General features: G+C 35.1%; 1 protein-coding gene across 1 annotated transcript in view; it reads left to right on the forward strand.

Annotated features, from left to right (window-relative positions):
• The first annotated feature begins 5,148 nt into the window (after positions 1-5,148).
• The window catches only part of LOC126776158 (uncharacterized), a 42,246-nt gene continuing 31,130 nt past the window's right edge, over positions 5,149-16,264 (forward strand). Inside the window, 5 exon segments of the mRNA XM_050498457.1 lie at positions 5,149-5,265; positions 14,663-14,839; positions 14,841-14,868; positions 15,455-15,541; positions 15,980-16,212. Coding sequence (XP_050354414.1) covers positions 5,149-5,265; positions 14,663-14,839; positions 14,841-14,868; positions 15,455-15,541; positions 15,980-16,212 — 642 coding nt within the window.

The following is a 16,264-nucleotide window of genomic DNA, read 5'->3' on the forward strand; positions in this document are numbered from 1 at the left end:
TTTTTCGGGTTAATATATAGCCTATGACACTCACAAATGATGTGGCTTTCTACTGGTAAAAGTATTTTCAAAAGAGGTTCAGGAGATCCAGAGATTACCCCCTACAACCTCACAAACTTTACCTCTTTATAATATTAGTATAATATAAATAGAGCTTTCCGGTGATGGAAGACATCGTGTTTCTAATATTATATTACCAATACGATAAAAACTAAGGTTTATATTATAATAAAGACTGAAATGATTTTATAATCATTAATTATTTTTCATTGTAATGTTGTTATAATTATTTTTAATTGATCAGGAGGGTATTATCTTTATTTTTATTAAATTTAAAAAAATATTTGTTATGGTTACATACGACTAATGCATTTCTTATCTTTTAATTATCATTTACTAGATCAAAGCAGAAGATAAAGATTTTGTACATTTCTAATCCAATATAGTCATTGTCAATCAATTTTTTAGAATATTATTATTACTATGTATGTATTATGTAATTCTACTAACTCTTCCAGAGTCTGCAGTTTCCATTTCTGACACCGAATCTTCAAGGGTAATGGACTTTCAAGTCTTCTTTTGAAACGAAAGAGACTTTTTTTATAGAATAGGTAGGCGGACGACCATATGGGCCACCTGATGGCAAATGGTCACCAACGCCCATAGACATTGGCATTGTAAGAAATGTTAACCATCGCTTACATCGCCAATGCGCCACCAACCTTGGGAACTAAGATATTATATCACTTGTGCCTGTAATGATGTGTTCCGGTTTGAAGGGTGAGTGAGCCAGTGTAAATGTAAAAAAAACAGTGTCTATGTGGCGTTGGTGACCACTTTCCATCAGCTGGCCCATATGGTCGTCCACCAACCTATACTATAAATAAATTTAAAAAAAAGACACAAAATGTGGACAGTCCCGTGCCTGATATCCCACAGGTCATGTCGAATAAAACAAAGAGTGATATTTACGTTTTTGTTTACAATAAGATGTCCTTCGCTGTTATATCTTTGCAATTGACCGCCAAGGCCGTAATACCGTCAATAACACATAAATATCGATTTGTTTTTTTCATATTCCCTGTCGTTTTATCACCTGACGTCACCGTGACGTGATTATGAAAAGAATCTTATTATCATATCTCAAAATAATATTATAGCTTATCTCCAATTTCTATACATTTATATACAAGTTATGAAATTAATATGATATCGTTTTATCATAATTATATTGAATATGGTGTTTTTAGTGTCCCGATTATCACATTACCGGATAAGTCAAAGTTTTGACTAAGAAAGATCCATTAAGTGTTTTTTTATGTATTATTTATTAATAATAATTTATTATTATTACATAAATTTTATTTATTTATTACAGTAATTAGTTTTTGATTATTATATAAAGAGCGAACACGTGTTAGTACACATTGTGTAAGACCGTAATTTTAATATATTTCCCGATTGTATTCTATTTGTGTACCTATATAAATAAATTAATAAACATGAAACAATAGGCGCAGAGGTGGCGGCAAGGCGAAGGAGCTGCACTTCCAGCAGTGCTGAATGTAGTTGCGTTTCAAAATTGTTGATGAAATCTTAAATTAGAGAATATAATTTTTGCCGTAATACCTCACCTGGATCTACTGGATTATAAAGAATACCCCTGATAATCGAAGCAATTTGTTCTCTTATAAAATGTGGTCAGTCAAAAGGGCCGTGACAGTTAAATATGCCATAAATTATTTATTAAATCATCGGGCCAATAAAAAGTTATTGGGTTTTCAGTCAGAAAATTCCCAGTAACAGCCCGGAGTCTGGAAGTCGGAAGTGTGTACACTTCCGTGCCTTGGAAACCACGTAAAGCCATTGGATTGCAGTCCAGAGTTTGATCCTTAATCCTTGGTTAAGATTCATGATTTCCAACCACTGTATCATCTCGACTCTATTAAATAATCGTGTCATAAAAAAGTATCTCAATATGTGTTGTAAATGTAATTTGTATTCATATTTATTTATCTATATATTATAATTAGTGTTTTTATTTCTTTTATCCGTACGTGTATCGTTCAACCTCCATCACCATCGATTGAGTTCAAAGTTTATTCAATTGTTACACCAACGGACAATAGATGGTGCGAGAATCGTATTTCAACGGATGTCAACCATTATCTAGTGATTGATAATACTTTACGATATATGTTATCATTAAAGATTGAAAACGATCACGAGTGAAAAAAACACATCACAACGCGTTATAAAAGCTTTAAACCTCAAATTCTTATTACGGCTGTTATAAAAACGACCATTACGCTTTATGGCAGACATAGAAAGACCACACAGCGATATTCGAATGGAAACTATCATGCGATTCGACGACAACGCGTTGTTATTATAAAAAAATGCCGTCATGCCCCCTATCCGTCGCCCCTCTACTTCCTTGTAGTTGAAGTAAATAGTATATAACTATATTAATGAAATATATATATTACTAATAGTTTAATGGTTTTTAAAGGCCTTTTTAAACGTCGAAATCGACGTTTAAAATATGCCGCGCACCACATGACGGCCATATTTTTTATTTAAAATCAATCGAGATTTTCATGTAACTGTAACATTACTTCGTTTTAGTTAACGCTATTACTTCCGAAATCGGTATAATTTACAACCTTGAAGGTTATCGGAGACGTCTGATGTATCTTATCTATCCGTGCGTTAGCTATCATTATATTATGATTAGTCACCGCGATGATAGTTTTAGTTATTTATTTGTATAGTAACACCAAATATTTTTGAGCTATTTATTTATAAATTTGGCACACCTTTGTAAAATGAAATACATTCATAATACCGAAACGGTTAATGGGGAGCGATGTGGATGACATCGATTCGACCCTTGGGCTATTTTCACCCCTATCCCCGTTTTTTCTCGTTGGAAAAATATATTTACATAGTTATGAGATTTAACGCCGTGGTTAAAATAGGTCAAGAGGACGTCATCATCATTTCTGTATCGTTTGTTAGAAACTACAATAATGCAGAAGAATAAACAGTTATATAATTAATTATTTTAATTAGAAATACATTACGAAATTATTGAACTAATTATCGCGCTAAGTGATTTAATCCTACCTAACTAACTTACCGTAGTATGTTTATATATGTTCATTAAAAAAATATTCTCATGTACCTTCAGTTTTATAAAGGGAAATAGTCCAGCTGATTATGACCTTCGCTTGAATATTGTAAGAAATAAACACTTCTTACACTATCAATGTGAACTAAGGAGATTTACACTGGCTCACTCATTATTCAAACCGTAACACAGAATTACATAGATTAAATAAAGTTGTAAAAAAACGTGAAAAAAAATATCAAGTGTCGTTTACACAAGTTAAGCTGTTAATGTTTAGTATTTGTCGATTATAAATCAAATTTATTTATTCATGTAAACTTAACAAAAAAAGCGTTTTTGAACGACACTAATACATTTAGTGTAAACATTTTTTATAGAATAGGAAGGCGGACGAGCATATAGGCCACCTGATGATAAGTGGTCACCAACGCCCATAGGCATTGGCACTAACCTTGAGAACTAAGATGTTATGTCCCTTGTGCCTGTAATTACACTGACTCACTCACCCTTCAAACCGGAACACAACAATACCAAGTACTGCTGTTTTGCGGTAGAATAACTGCTTAGTGGGTGATACCTACCCAGAAAGCTTGCACAAAGCCCTACCACCACTAAGATATACTGAATAAGTGTTAAGTATTAGTGAAAATGTCAGGGCAAGTAATAAAAACTCGATATTATTTACTTAGTGGCAATTCGACTACCAGTCCAACAGTTTACTAAGCACTTACTATGTAAACGGCAAGTGCTTAGTAACAAATTGAAGCGGCATATAGTAATTAGTACTTTGAAGTAAGCGCAAAACAGGGCGATGTTCTATTTCGAGCCAATGTATGATCACTATTATTACTTAACACATGCTACACAGCACTAATGACAATTACTAAGCTCGTATAAAAGTGAATTACGTACATACTTATGTATAATATGAGTGACAACAGTTTTCATTTCACGAGAAATTTACTAAGTTTGTTCTTAAAGAATGACAGTGCTGATCTTCAATGGTTTTTGTCGTTGTTTTATAACATCGCTTAAAATGTCATATAAGGAATCAGCGGAATGAGTGATATAGTTATAAATGGATTTAATCTTACTGCTAGCTGCCCGTCCCTACTTCGTACGAGTGGAATAATGAAAATATTTTATTTCAGATTTGCGTGAAATCAGCATTATTTATGAGCGTCTACATCGCAAAAGGTGTAACTATGATAAATTTCAAGTCATTCGGACCTATAGTTTCGGATATCTCGTGATGAATCAGTCATTTAGTGGTATTTCGCTCATATAAATATATTTATAGATTTATTTTGAATAAAGTATTTTTTTGTGTACTTAAAAATGATTAATAACCGATTAAAATTCATAAAATACTTGTTATTCTAGATAATTCGCGATAAAAGTCCAAATCACGACACCAATTATTTGTATAGATATCCAAAATTACTATTATAAACATCCTACTCGTATTTCCGTGACAATTTTATTTAAAAATCGAGTACAAAGTTCAAAAAAAAAAAAGGTAAAAAGATAAGTTATCTGCTTATCATTAAGATTGGATCTCGAACAGTTAAAAATATGATGTATCCAAGCGCGAAATAAAAGTATTTTAAAAAATATATAATCGACAAAATTCGGGATAAAGGCTTTGAAACAGATTTTAATCCATTAAAATAGAATCTAAATTTTCTCCCCATTACTATACTCACTTAAATATCGAATATTTAAGCTCCAAAGTTAAATACAGATATTGAATAATTTAGACATAGACAATTTCTAGACTATATATTTTTAACGAATACACAAACTAACGACATTTCTCTATATAGACATATTATTCATATTCCGAGATATTATTTGATCTATATCGACGCGATTAGCGAATAACTCGGCCCATGATAGAACTATTGATAACATTCTATTATAAAAATGATAAATATTTTGATATACCGCCATTTCGTTGAGTTACCTAAAGTGCAGTGCTTGATAAATAAAATAATGATCATATGATCACTATAATGTTTTTCTTAGTGCTAAGTTTTATAAGTTGTTTAGGATTAAGTGCAGCGCAGATATTGCAAAATGAACAATGTGACCCGCAAATACAATTAGCGCCTAACTTCGATGTGAATCAGGTAAGCATTCGTTTTAAATATAATTAAATATGTTAATTTAATCTGTGGTCGAAATTGATTCGTGTTTTTTTTTTAAATCAGCTTTTTTAAGACTAGTATTTTATTTTTTGGTATTTTTTTTATGAACAAAATCTTAAAAAGTATCTCACAATATTCGATGTTAAATAATAAAATATATTGATTATACAATTATGTAGTTAAGAAACTGTGATTTTTTTTTCAAATAAAATTTAAAAATAAAAACAAACTAAAAATTAAATAGTATTTCACGTCATGTTGAAAAATTAGACATTTTTTTTGTAATATTACTAATAAAATGTAGTTTTATTGTATTTACATATTATCAATAATTATATTAATGTCATAAGTCGTTTGAAACTTTGATTACTTTGAGTACGTTTATAACTTTGATTTTAGCATAATGATAAATTAAAAAAATATAAGTGCTATTATTTCATTTAGATATTATGAATATACTCAATAATAATTGCAAGCCACAGATTATACTATATTTGGAAATTACAATATGGCAGCTAAAACGAAATTTAATATAATAACGATTACACTACGTTCCCGATTCAATTTAGACTATTCTATGCTTATTCGGATCGAACCAAACCGATATGTTACCGTAATATTAAAAATAAACTTAATTATTACTCATTATTAAAATAGTTGTTAATTAAATTAAAGAAAAGAAAAATGGATTAACGGCAATCATTACGCTCCGATTTGATTGCGATAAAGTGACTATTTATTAGCACCCTTACACACTTTGAATTTGCACCCTTTTAAGTTGATTTTAAGTTCCGTATATTTTTACTTATATACTAAACATAAGACGATAGATACTTGAGTACATAAATACATAGAACTTTACATTTATCAGTTTTCACATGCAAAATTAATTATTATTGCGTCAAAAAACAAATAGCTTAATCAATCGAATTAGTTTTAGTTTAACAATCAATTGTGATAATATATCTGCAATATCGAGTTATTCAATTTTTGTTTATCATCGATACATAGTATGGGACATTACCGAAATATTTTATTTGAATAACGCTAAACAAACATCCACTTCCCATATAATATTAGATAAGATGATGTTATGTATGTTAGATTTACGTATATTATATTTATTTGATGCTATAAATTATAAACAGCTGTGCGTCTTGAAGAATAATTAAATTTATATGTTCTTGTATATTTTGAACTTCTATTGAATTTTATTAGGTATTTCACGTGGCCCTTTAGGTAGGCCGCAGCGTGATTTTGTATTATATGCTAGTTTCGTTCGCGTTTATACGCGGACGAAAACAAGCAGCAGGGTCGCAGGCAGGCGTTAGATATAAAAAAGCTTATGCCCTTCCTTGGGTTCCAGTTTGCTTCATAACAATTAATTGAAATCGTTTGAGGTTTAGACAGATAAACAGATTTACTTTCGAATTTATAATATTAGTATATAAATACTGCCTCGTTGGTGTAGTGGCTAGATATAAGGCCGCAGATCCCGAGGTCCCGGGTCCAAGGCCCAGGTCGGGCCGATAAAAGTTATTGGGTTTTCCTGACGAAGAATATACATATATATACGAGTAGCAGCCCGGAGTCTGGAAGTTGGAAGTTTATACACTCCCGTGCCCCGGAAAGCACGTAAAGCCGTTGGTCCTGCGCCTGAACTCTTTCCGGTCGCGTCAGATTTACCGTCACATCTGATTATGAGAAGGAGTAGAGAGTGCACCTGTGTTTGCACACATAATTGCGCACTATAATATGTCCCGTGTTAGGCTCCCTTAAGATTGGCCGCCGTGGCCGAAATCGGTCAGGAGGACATCATTATTAGTATAAATAACTTCTCTCAATAAACTATCAGATTCTGAGTTTATGTGTTCTGTTCATTTGTTGAACAGAAATAGCAACTTTTCTGCTTGATATAATAGTAATATATATTTTAGTAGGTATCTAAGTGCAAATCATATTTTAAGTTAAAATGTAAAAAGGTTTTCATACGATATATATTTTTTTATTAAATGCGTATCGAGCATTTATATATTTTGTACGACGATCTTAATTATAATTAAATAATTATTTACTAGTTGAGTATAACGTGGTAAGAAATACACCCGGTTAAAAAAAACAAAATACACACGAACAACAACTGTTCATTTGAGGCAATAAAAATTAAAAAAAAGTTATGACAGATAGACGTCAAATCATTAGATATTATAAGGTGTTTTTCAATTAACATTGTAAATGAGATCTTGGTCACGCATTTTCATGATAATTTTCTGTTTTATCCATTAAGTAAAAAACGATTTGTTTGTAATTTATGTTATTAGAACTTTTTTTTCTTTTATTTTCTGGCGTGTATCTACGCTAGTTGAGAGCAAAATTTTCTGCCAATGTTTTGTATAAAAGAGATGACATATATGAGATATTGTAACCAGTATATATATACATATATATAAATAATTTAAAAAAAAATTGGTCATGCCATGGAGGTTTGTTATTTTAGTGTAAAATAAACAAAATAATAACTAAAATTTATTTATATCATATAAAATTTGACTTGGTCAAAGTGAAATCATCTCATGTCGTATCTACGTTTTAACACAGATATACGACTTACCGAGGATACCAGGACCCCCTTAGCCGTGGAGTACCGGCTTAGAATAGTACTCCCCCAATCTCATCCCGTGGGTGTCGTAAGAGGCGACTGAGGGACGGGGAAAAGGGGGGATGGGCAGCAGCGTCCCCCCTCCCATAAACATCTTACCCCCTACTGCGCTCGCCAACACGCCTGCCCAGCGCGGCGAGTATGGGCAAACCCCTCCCTTAATGGCAGATGCGCCCAAAAAAAAGGCCCCCAGTTACCGGCAAGCCCGCTAGGCCCGACCAAGGTAGCGGTCGCGGTATCGGCAGGGCAGGGGGTGCTAAGAATCACCGGTTCACGGCAGGCTACCGTATAAAACGACTGAAAATGGCAACGTATAATGGACGCTCGATGAGGCTGGACCATCACCTCGCCGAATTAGAAGTAGAGTTAAGTCATATAAACTGGCATATACTGGGGTTATCTGAAGTCCGAAGACAGGGGGAGGACACGATAACTCTAGAGTCCGGTAACTTACTCTACTTCCGCGAAGGTGATAACCTCTCCCAGGGTGGTGTCGGTTTTCTTGTCAAAAAGGATCTCATTAGCAGCATTGTGGAAATCAGTAGTGTGTCGAATCGGGTAGCGTACCTTGTCCTAAAACTTTCCGACAGGTACTCCCTGAAGGTTGTACAGGTATATGCGCCAACTTCGACATACTCTGATGATGTGGTCGAAGCGATGTACGAGGACATCGCAAAGGCCCTCAACGACACCTCGAGGGCCCACTACAATGTTGTTATGGGAGACTTTAATGCTAAAGTGGGAGTACAAGATAGCGGTGAATCGAAAGTCGGACCTTACGGCTTGGGCTGCAGAAATCACAGGGGGCAAATGCTGGTAAACTTTCTCGAAGCGCAGGGGCTTTTTTTGATGAATTCTTTCTTTCAAAAGAAGCCTCAGAGGAGGTGGACCTGGCGAAGCCCCGATAACGTGACAAGGAACGAGATAGACTTTATCATTTCGAATAAAAGGCACATATTTAGAGATGTTTCAGTGATCAACAGGTTTAATACCGGAAGTGATCACCGCTTGGTTCGAGGCACTCTAAATATCAACTTAAAAGCCGAAAGATCAAGAATGATGAGGTCTACTCTCCGACCTACCATGCTCCAAGCTGCTCAAGGCTCCGAAAAGTTCCGAATGGAACTTCAAAATCAATTCACCGCGTTGGAAACCATAAGCAGCATTGATGAGAGAACCGACACGCTGGTCAAAATACTGCAAAACACATCCCGCAAGTGTTTTCCGCCACAGAGAAAAGACAACGCACCAAAACTCTCTGCTGAGACACTCGAGCTCATGAGAAAACGACGAGAACTACCATCGTTTTTGTCAGATAAGGCCTTAAACCGAACAATAAAAACGCTGACGCGACGCGATCTCCGACGCTCCAATACCCGTGCCATCAAGGCTGCGATTGAGCAAAATTGGGGATCGAAAGTGTTCGCTCGCAAGTTTGGGAGGCCGCGTCTGACAAAACTTAAAACTGAAAATGGTGGGGTCGTTACCTCTAGGCCTGAGATTATCGGAGAAGTAGAGAGGTTTTATGGGCAGTTGTTCTCTTCAAGATCGGATAAACCCGTGGGAATCAGTATTGATGACCAGCGCGCCCCTCTTATGCGCCATTACTCCGAGGAGCTCCCGGTCGTTGACCAAGGAGAGATTAGGGCGGCTCTAGAACAGCTTAAAAACAACAAAGCTCCGGGAGATGACGGAATCACAACAGAGTTGCTTAAGGCAGGCGGGACTCCGGTCCTGAAAGAGCTAGCAAGCCTCTTTAATTCCGTCATCCAACATGGCAAGACCCCGGAAACGTGGAGCGGGAGTGAGGTGGTACTGTTTTTCAAGAAAGGTGATAAAACCCTCTTGAAAAACTACAGACCAATCTCCCTCCTGAGTCACGTGTATAAGCTGTTCTCAAGAGTCGTCACGAACCGTCTCGCCAGACGACTTGACGAGTTCCAGCCCCCAGAGCAAGCCGGCTTTCGATCAGGCTACAGCACCGTGGACCACATCCATACTGTTCGGCAGATTGTGCAGAAGACCGAAGAGTACAATCAGCCGCTGTGTATGGCATTTGTGGACTACGAGAAAGCCTTCGACTCCATCGAAACCTGGGCAGTGCTCGACTCATTGCAGAGATGTCATATCGATTGGAGATATATCGAGGTACTGAGATGTCTGTACAACGCCGCTACAATGACTGTCCACATCCAGGACTGTAAGACGAAGGCGATCCAACTGCGCAGAGGGGTGAGACAGGGGGATGTAATATCCCCGAAACTGTTCACCAACGCGTTGGAAGACGTTTTCAAAACGCTGGATTGGACTAGGTATGGAGTCAATGTAAACGGCGAGTACATCTCACACCTTCGATTTGCCGACGATATCGTCATCATAGCAGAGTCGCTGGAACAACTCACCGAAATGCTGCGTAGCCTAGGCGAGTCTTCCCGGTGTGTCGGTCTCGGTATGAACTTGGACAAGACCAAGGTCATGTTCAATAGGCATGTCGTGCCGGGACCGATATACGTCGAGGGGAAACCTCTCGAAGTTGTTAGTGAATATACCTACCTAGGACAGATAATACAAGTCGGTAGGAACAACTTCGAGAAGGAAGCCGATCGAAGAATTCGCTTGGGATGGGCAGCATTTGGCAACCTTCGTCAAGTCCTCAAGTCGTCTATACCGCAATGTTTGAAGACGAAAGTCTTCAACCAATGCGTCTTACCTGCCATGACATACGGTGCCGAAACGTGGACACTAACTGCGGGACTAGTCCACAAATTCAAAGTCGCTCAGCGTGCTATGGAGCGAGCTATGCTCGGAGTATCTTTGAAGGATAAGATCAGAAATGAGATTATCCGGAAAAGAACCGGAGTCACCGACATAGCTTGCAAAATTAGCAGGCTGAAGTGGCAGTGGGCTGGTCACGTATGTCGTAGGACCGATGGCCGTTGGAGCAGACGAGTCCTAGAGTGGAGACCGCGAATCGGCAAGCGCAGCGTAGGGCGCCCTCCAGCCGGGTGGACCGAAGACCTTAAGAAGGTGGCGGGCACCAACTGGATGCGGAAGGCGGAGGACAGGGAGCTTTGGCGCACCTTGGGAGAGGCCTAAGTTCAGCAGTGGACAACGATTGGCTGTTGATTGATTGATTGATATAAAATTTGGACAATTGAATCGTTATTTATATATGTTTTATTCAAGGTATATTACATGAATACCAAAAAGAAAAATAAAGCGTACTACTATTTTTATAATAAGAAAACGCACGTTGGTTTTATTTATATTAATTAGAGTCGGTCCACTCACGCAAATAAGGCCTAGCGCGATTTATTAAGCGTGATTTTCTTTAACAACAAATGATTCAAATGTTTTTTTTTCTGTGTACATATTATAAAACCGTGTTTTTAATTTTGTGTTTTAGGAAATACTATTAAGTTCAGCACAAACAAACATTGACAGAACAGAACTGTCCATTTGTTTTCCTATTCGATACAAATTTTGAAATCTGAATTCCGATGAGTGTAAATTTTACGCAAAACTGAAAATTTAGTATTTGAGTTAGAATTCATTTAAGACGTTTTAAAAGCGTGCTGTATTATTCAAATTTTTTAAATTGCATGATATGTGAGCGGTATGTTCCTAAAAAACGTTTAATTATTTAAATTTTAAATTTGTTGTGTAAGGTGAGCGCAGTTTCTGGTACTGACAACGTGTATCCAAATTTAATATGCAAATTTCATAATGATCGGTTGAGTAATTAGGACGTAAAAGCTCATAATTTTATACTTCCTGTAAATTTTTACTGTTTAATAATTAATACATAAGTTTATAAAATAAAAATAATTATTAATGAATCTATGCACCAACTGTTGTAGTTAGCCAATAGTGGCAGTATGTATATTAATTTATGTATGACTGCTATGATTCATTTGTTTTGTAAAATCATTCCTAAAGATAAAATATTATTGTCGGAACTCGTAAAAATTAATAAGCCCAACTAGTCTGCGTAGATAACGGTTAATTGCCGAAGTATTATCTCATTCAAACAGAATCAACAGGTGCGGCTATTTACATGACAGCCTACACAAAGATACATACAAACAGCCCCGGATGTATGAGGTCTAATAGGCACCGAACTAGGCAATAGGGGTTAATAGAAGTTAAATAAAAACACTAACTTTCGCATTTATATTCATAACGATCAGCTAAATCGTAAAATACGGTTCCCGGACGAAAACATATATACGACCATCTCTAGGCCTGAGAGACCCTGGTCATAAGAAATGAGCTGGTAGCCACAGCTATGCCCGGTTTATAGAGAAAACTTAGGAACCCGTACCCGGACGGGCTAAGACCAGTAGGCAAGTGCTCTTTTTTACAATTTACTAAGAAAATGTGGCCAGATCCCACAATTGAAGTCGTATTGACGATAAAATAATGGTTAAAATTTTACCATCTACCAATACGTGACCCATTTGTCAATCCTCCTAACTTTAAATAAAAGCTTAAATTGTTGAATTGCAAATTAATTAGTTAAGTTGTTGGTGATTTCTTCGCCGATGATAAAATATTTACCCTCAGTCCGCAGAACAATTTCACCGTAATGTAAATTAATTATTTTCTTCAATTAAACTTACCGCCCTGTTGCGTTCCTGATCCGTTCTATTTATGGAACCAACCAACCAACGGACGGCTTAATAATAAAACAGTCGGTGTCGTTAGTCTAGTGGCTAGATATAAGACCTCAGATCCCGAGATCCTGGGTTCAAATCTCAGGTCGGGCTGATATAAAGGTATTGAGATATTCTGTCGAAAATTGTCAGTACCACGAACGCTGGAAGTGTATTCACTCCCGTGCCTCGAAAGCACGTGAGGCCGTGGGTCCTGCACGTGAACTCTTTTCGGTCGTGTCTAATTTACCATTACATCGCAAAGAGCAATATTTTCAGTTAATTATAAAAGCAACTTTATTTTATTCGAGTATTTTTCTTTAAAATGGTATTTATTTAAAATAATTTGATATTTAGCATACTTTCTTGATAAAGTTTTGTTGAAAAATATCTACCATAACGTCGACAATAGAACTTCGTTACTATATTACGGTATACAAAAAAGAGGTTTATCAGCAAGCGATAAGATAGGCAGTTCGGTACTGTTAAATACGTTTATAAAATATATAACTGTACATACTGATAATATTACACGCATATAACAATAAAACGGCGTTAGGCCTTATATATTCACATTATTTACTTATCTATATCATGAAATCGTAAAAACATATGTGTGAAGTAGGCATTCCATTGATTTCAATGTCAATGTATTCTAAAACACTTCTCCCACTCGAAAAATGTTCAAAATCGACTTACGGTGATACGCTATTTTGATATCTATAACATAACATATCAATAAATACTTATGCTAAAAATGATTAATTAACAAGAATTTATAACACAATACAATAAATTTTAATCATAATAAAGGTTATAATTCGTATTGATTGATTTCCATACAGGACGTATAAATTTTTTTGTATAAATATTGTTGACTATGTATTGAAAAATACACAAATTAACTACCGAAAAATAAAAAATAAAAGCCGAATGAATGAATGTGTGAATTTATAGAGAGTGTCACTCGGGATGATATTAGGATACCAATGATATGACATACGTCCAAATCTGTTCAGACATTTGAAAGTTATGGTAGAACAAAGAAACTAACATACATACATACGTGAACCCTGATCACATTACATTCCCTTTTTAGGCAGTCGTGTAAAAAAGAGTATCTATTGAGTTTCTTTTCCGGTTCTTCTCGATAGAATCTACATTCCGAACCGATGGGCTTACATTAAAAATCCTATAAAATAAAAGCATATTTACATAAACAATATATATATATATTAATATGTTATTAGACGCAAATACAAAAACATTCAAATATGTTCGCAAAAAAAATGTATTTCGATTGATTGACGAATGATCCCTACCAAGTACTTGATCTTCGTTAATTATTATGAAATATTTCTTAGGAACTAATATCAAAATATTTGCGATTGATAAGATAAATTCAGAATACGTGCCTAATTAAAAAGATCACGTTAATCGAAATTAATGGATTATAGTTTTGATAGGGTTTTTATAATGAATCACTATACTTTAAAAAAATAATAAAGCGAAAATATCATTTTAATTAAAATAAACAAAATAATTAGACCATAAACGAGTCTGACGATGTGAAATTTCTATAAAAAAATTAAGATACAAAACATAAAATTATTCCATTAAAAGAAATAACGAAAAAAAAAACCAATCGAAGATTTCAATAGATTCATATATTATATTATTTTAGCCACTATTGTTTCCATGGTAATAATGTAGTTCTTAAGGTGTTTTCATAAATTCAAAGAATTCTGTAACATACGACCTTTTGCTTTAAAAGTATTATAACCCCGTCTGGATAGATACCACCCGCGCATCACTTATTCTACCGCTAAACATTAATACTTAGTATTGTTGTGTTACGGTTTAAGAGTGATTTAGTCAGTTAGTTAATTTAAAGACAAAATGACATAATATCTTAGTTCCCAAAGTTGGATATGCATTGGCAATGTAAGGAATGATTAATATTTCTTACAATGCCAATGTAAAGGGGCAGTGGAGACCACTTACCTGGTGACACATTTGCCACATACATTTTACAAATAAAAATTAACCCCTATTTCTTCTACAGTTCCTGGGAAATTGGTACGTTGTAAGAAGAGCTGCAAATCCAATATTCAAAGCAGACTGCGCGTCTTTAAATATCACGCAAAACAACAACGCCTTAGACGTCCACAACAGAGTTGTCAACGAGAACTTTCTAGAAGAACTGAGAGGCAATGCTAGTGTGCAAGATGGAACTGCGAAATTTACTTTTACAGCTGATTCCGAATGTAAGTATTCAAATTACAAAAATACTAAAATAACAGCTTATTGTTGTCACTGCTGGGTTTCACTTCTTTTCTCGATGAGAATGTCTAGTTCTTATTCCAACACGCTGTTTTATACAGATCAGTGGATACACACGAGGCAGAATTTGGTATATGCAGATTCCTCCACAATATTACCTTCACTGCCGAGATGTAACATAAATACGAATTAAACATTTGAATACGAAAGAAAGAGAAGCGTATTCCAAGGAATCTTATTAAGTTATTGCTACTACAAAAACACATGTCAATGTAAAAAAAATAAAGCAAAATCAAAGAAACTACAGTCGATTCCCGTTAAATTTGATTGTCAAGTAAAACAATTAAACGGTGATTAAAAAAATATACATACTTGTATATTCAAACAGCCCCGAATAAATATATTATATATATATTTATTTACCACATGAACTACTATACAAAGAAGTTCCATTTAATACAAATTTAGTTCAGTGTATCAAGATCCGGTCCATCTAGTCCCGGTTCTGTAATAAATGAACTCCTGCACTAACGATTTCATCTTAATAATACCAATCTGACAATATTTTTCGCAGCCTTCGATTTTTGGATCCTTAGGACAGATTACCAAAACTTCGCACTTGCATACTCATGCGTGAATCAAGGACCAAATCAAAGGAATGGTATGTACGAGTATTATATAAGTCTGTATTTACGAGATTAACAATATTTAGCAAAGACGAAATAGTTCCGTACTTATTCTTCTCTGATTGTCTTTTGTTTTTTGTTTGCCATTGACAAGCTTAAGTGTCAAAAAAGTTTGAAATATGTAAATATACACCAATATTATAAATTCGAAAATAACTCTGTATGTCTGTTACGCTTTCATGGCTAAACCACTAACCTATTTTTAATGAAATTTGGTATGAAACAAGCTTCGACCCCAAGAAAGAAGTCTACTTTACATATCTTAAGCCCGAATAACAACACGAAAAAACTTTAATTTTGAATATTGATTTATTATTTAATATAATATGAATTACTTTTTACTTAATATTCTTACATAAACAAATTTTGTTACATTCAATAATTTGATAATAAAATACGTTATTCTCTTTTAGTATTCATATGGCAACTTGGAAGACAAACCTCCTTCCCTACCGATATGATGGAGGGTCTGATGAACCAAACCCTAATCACAGTTGTGGGTATCACAACAGAGGATTTGGTTGACGTTGATCATTCAGAAACCGCATGTACCACTCTATCCGACATACCTCCAGGACAACCTATCATATTTCCGGGACAATGTAACACCAATATGGCTGTGGTCCAGAACTTCAACGTTTCACGGGTAAGACGATTATTGGACCCACTTGTACGTATCCTATGGCTGGCCGAACATC

This window comes from Nymphalis io, chromosome 19 (genome assembly GCF_905147045.1).
Source record: "Nymphalis io chromosome 19, ilAglIoxx1.1, whole genome shotgun sequence".
Lineage (NCBI taxonomy): Eukaryota > Metazoa > Arthropoda > Insecta > Lepidoptera > Nymphalidae > Nymphalis > Nymphalis io.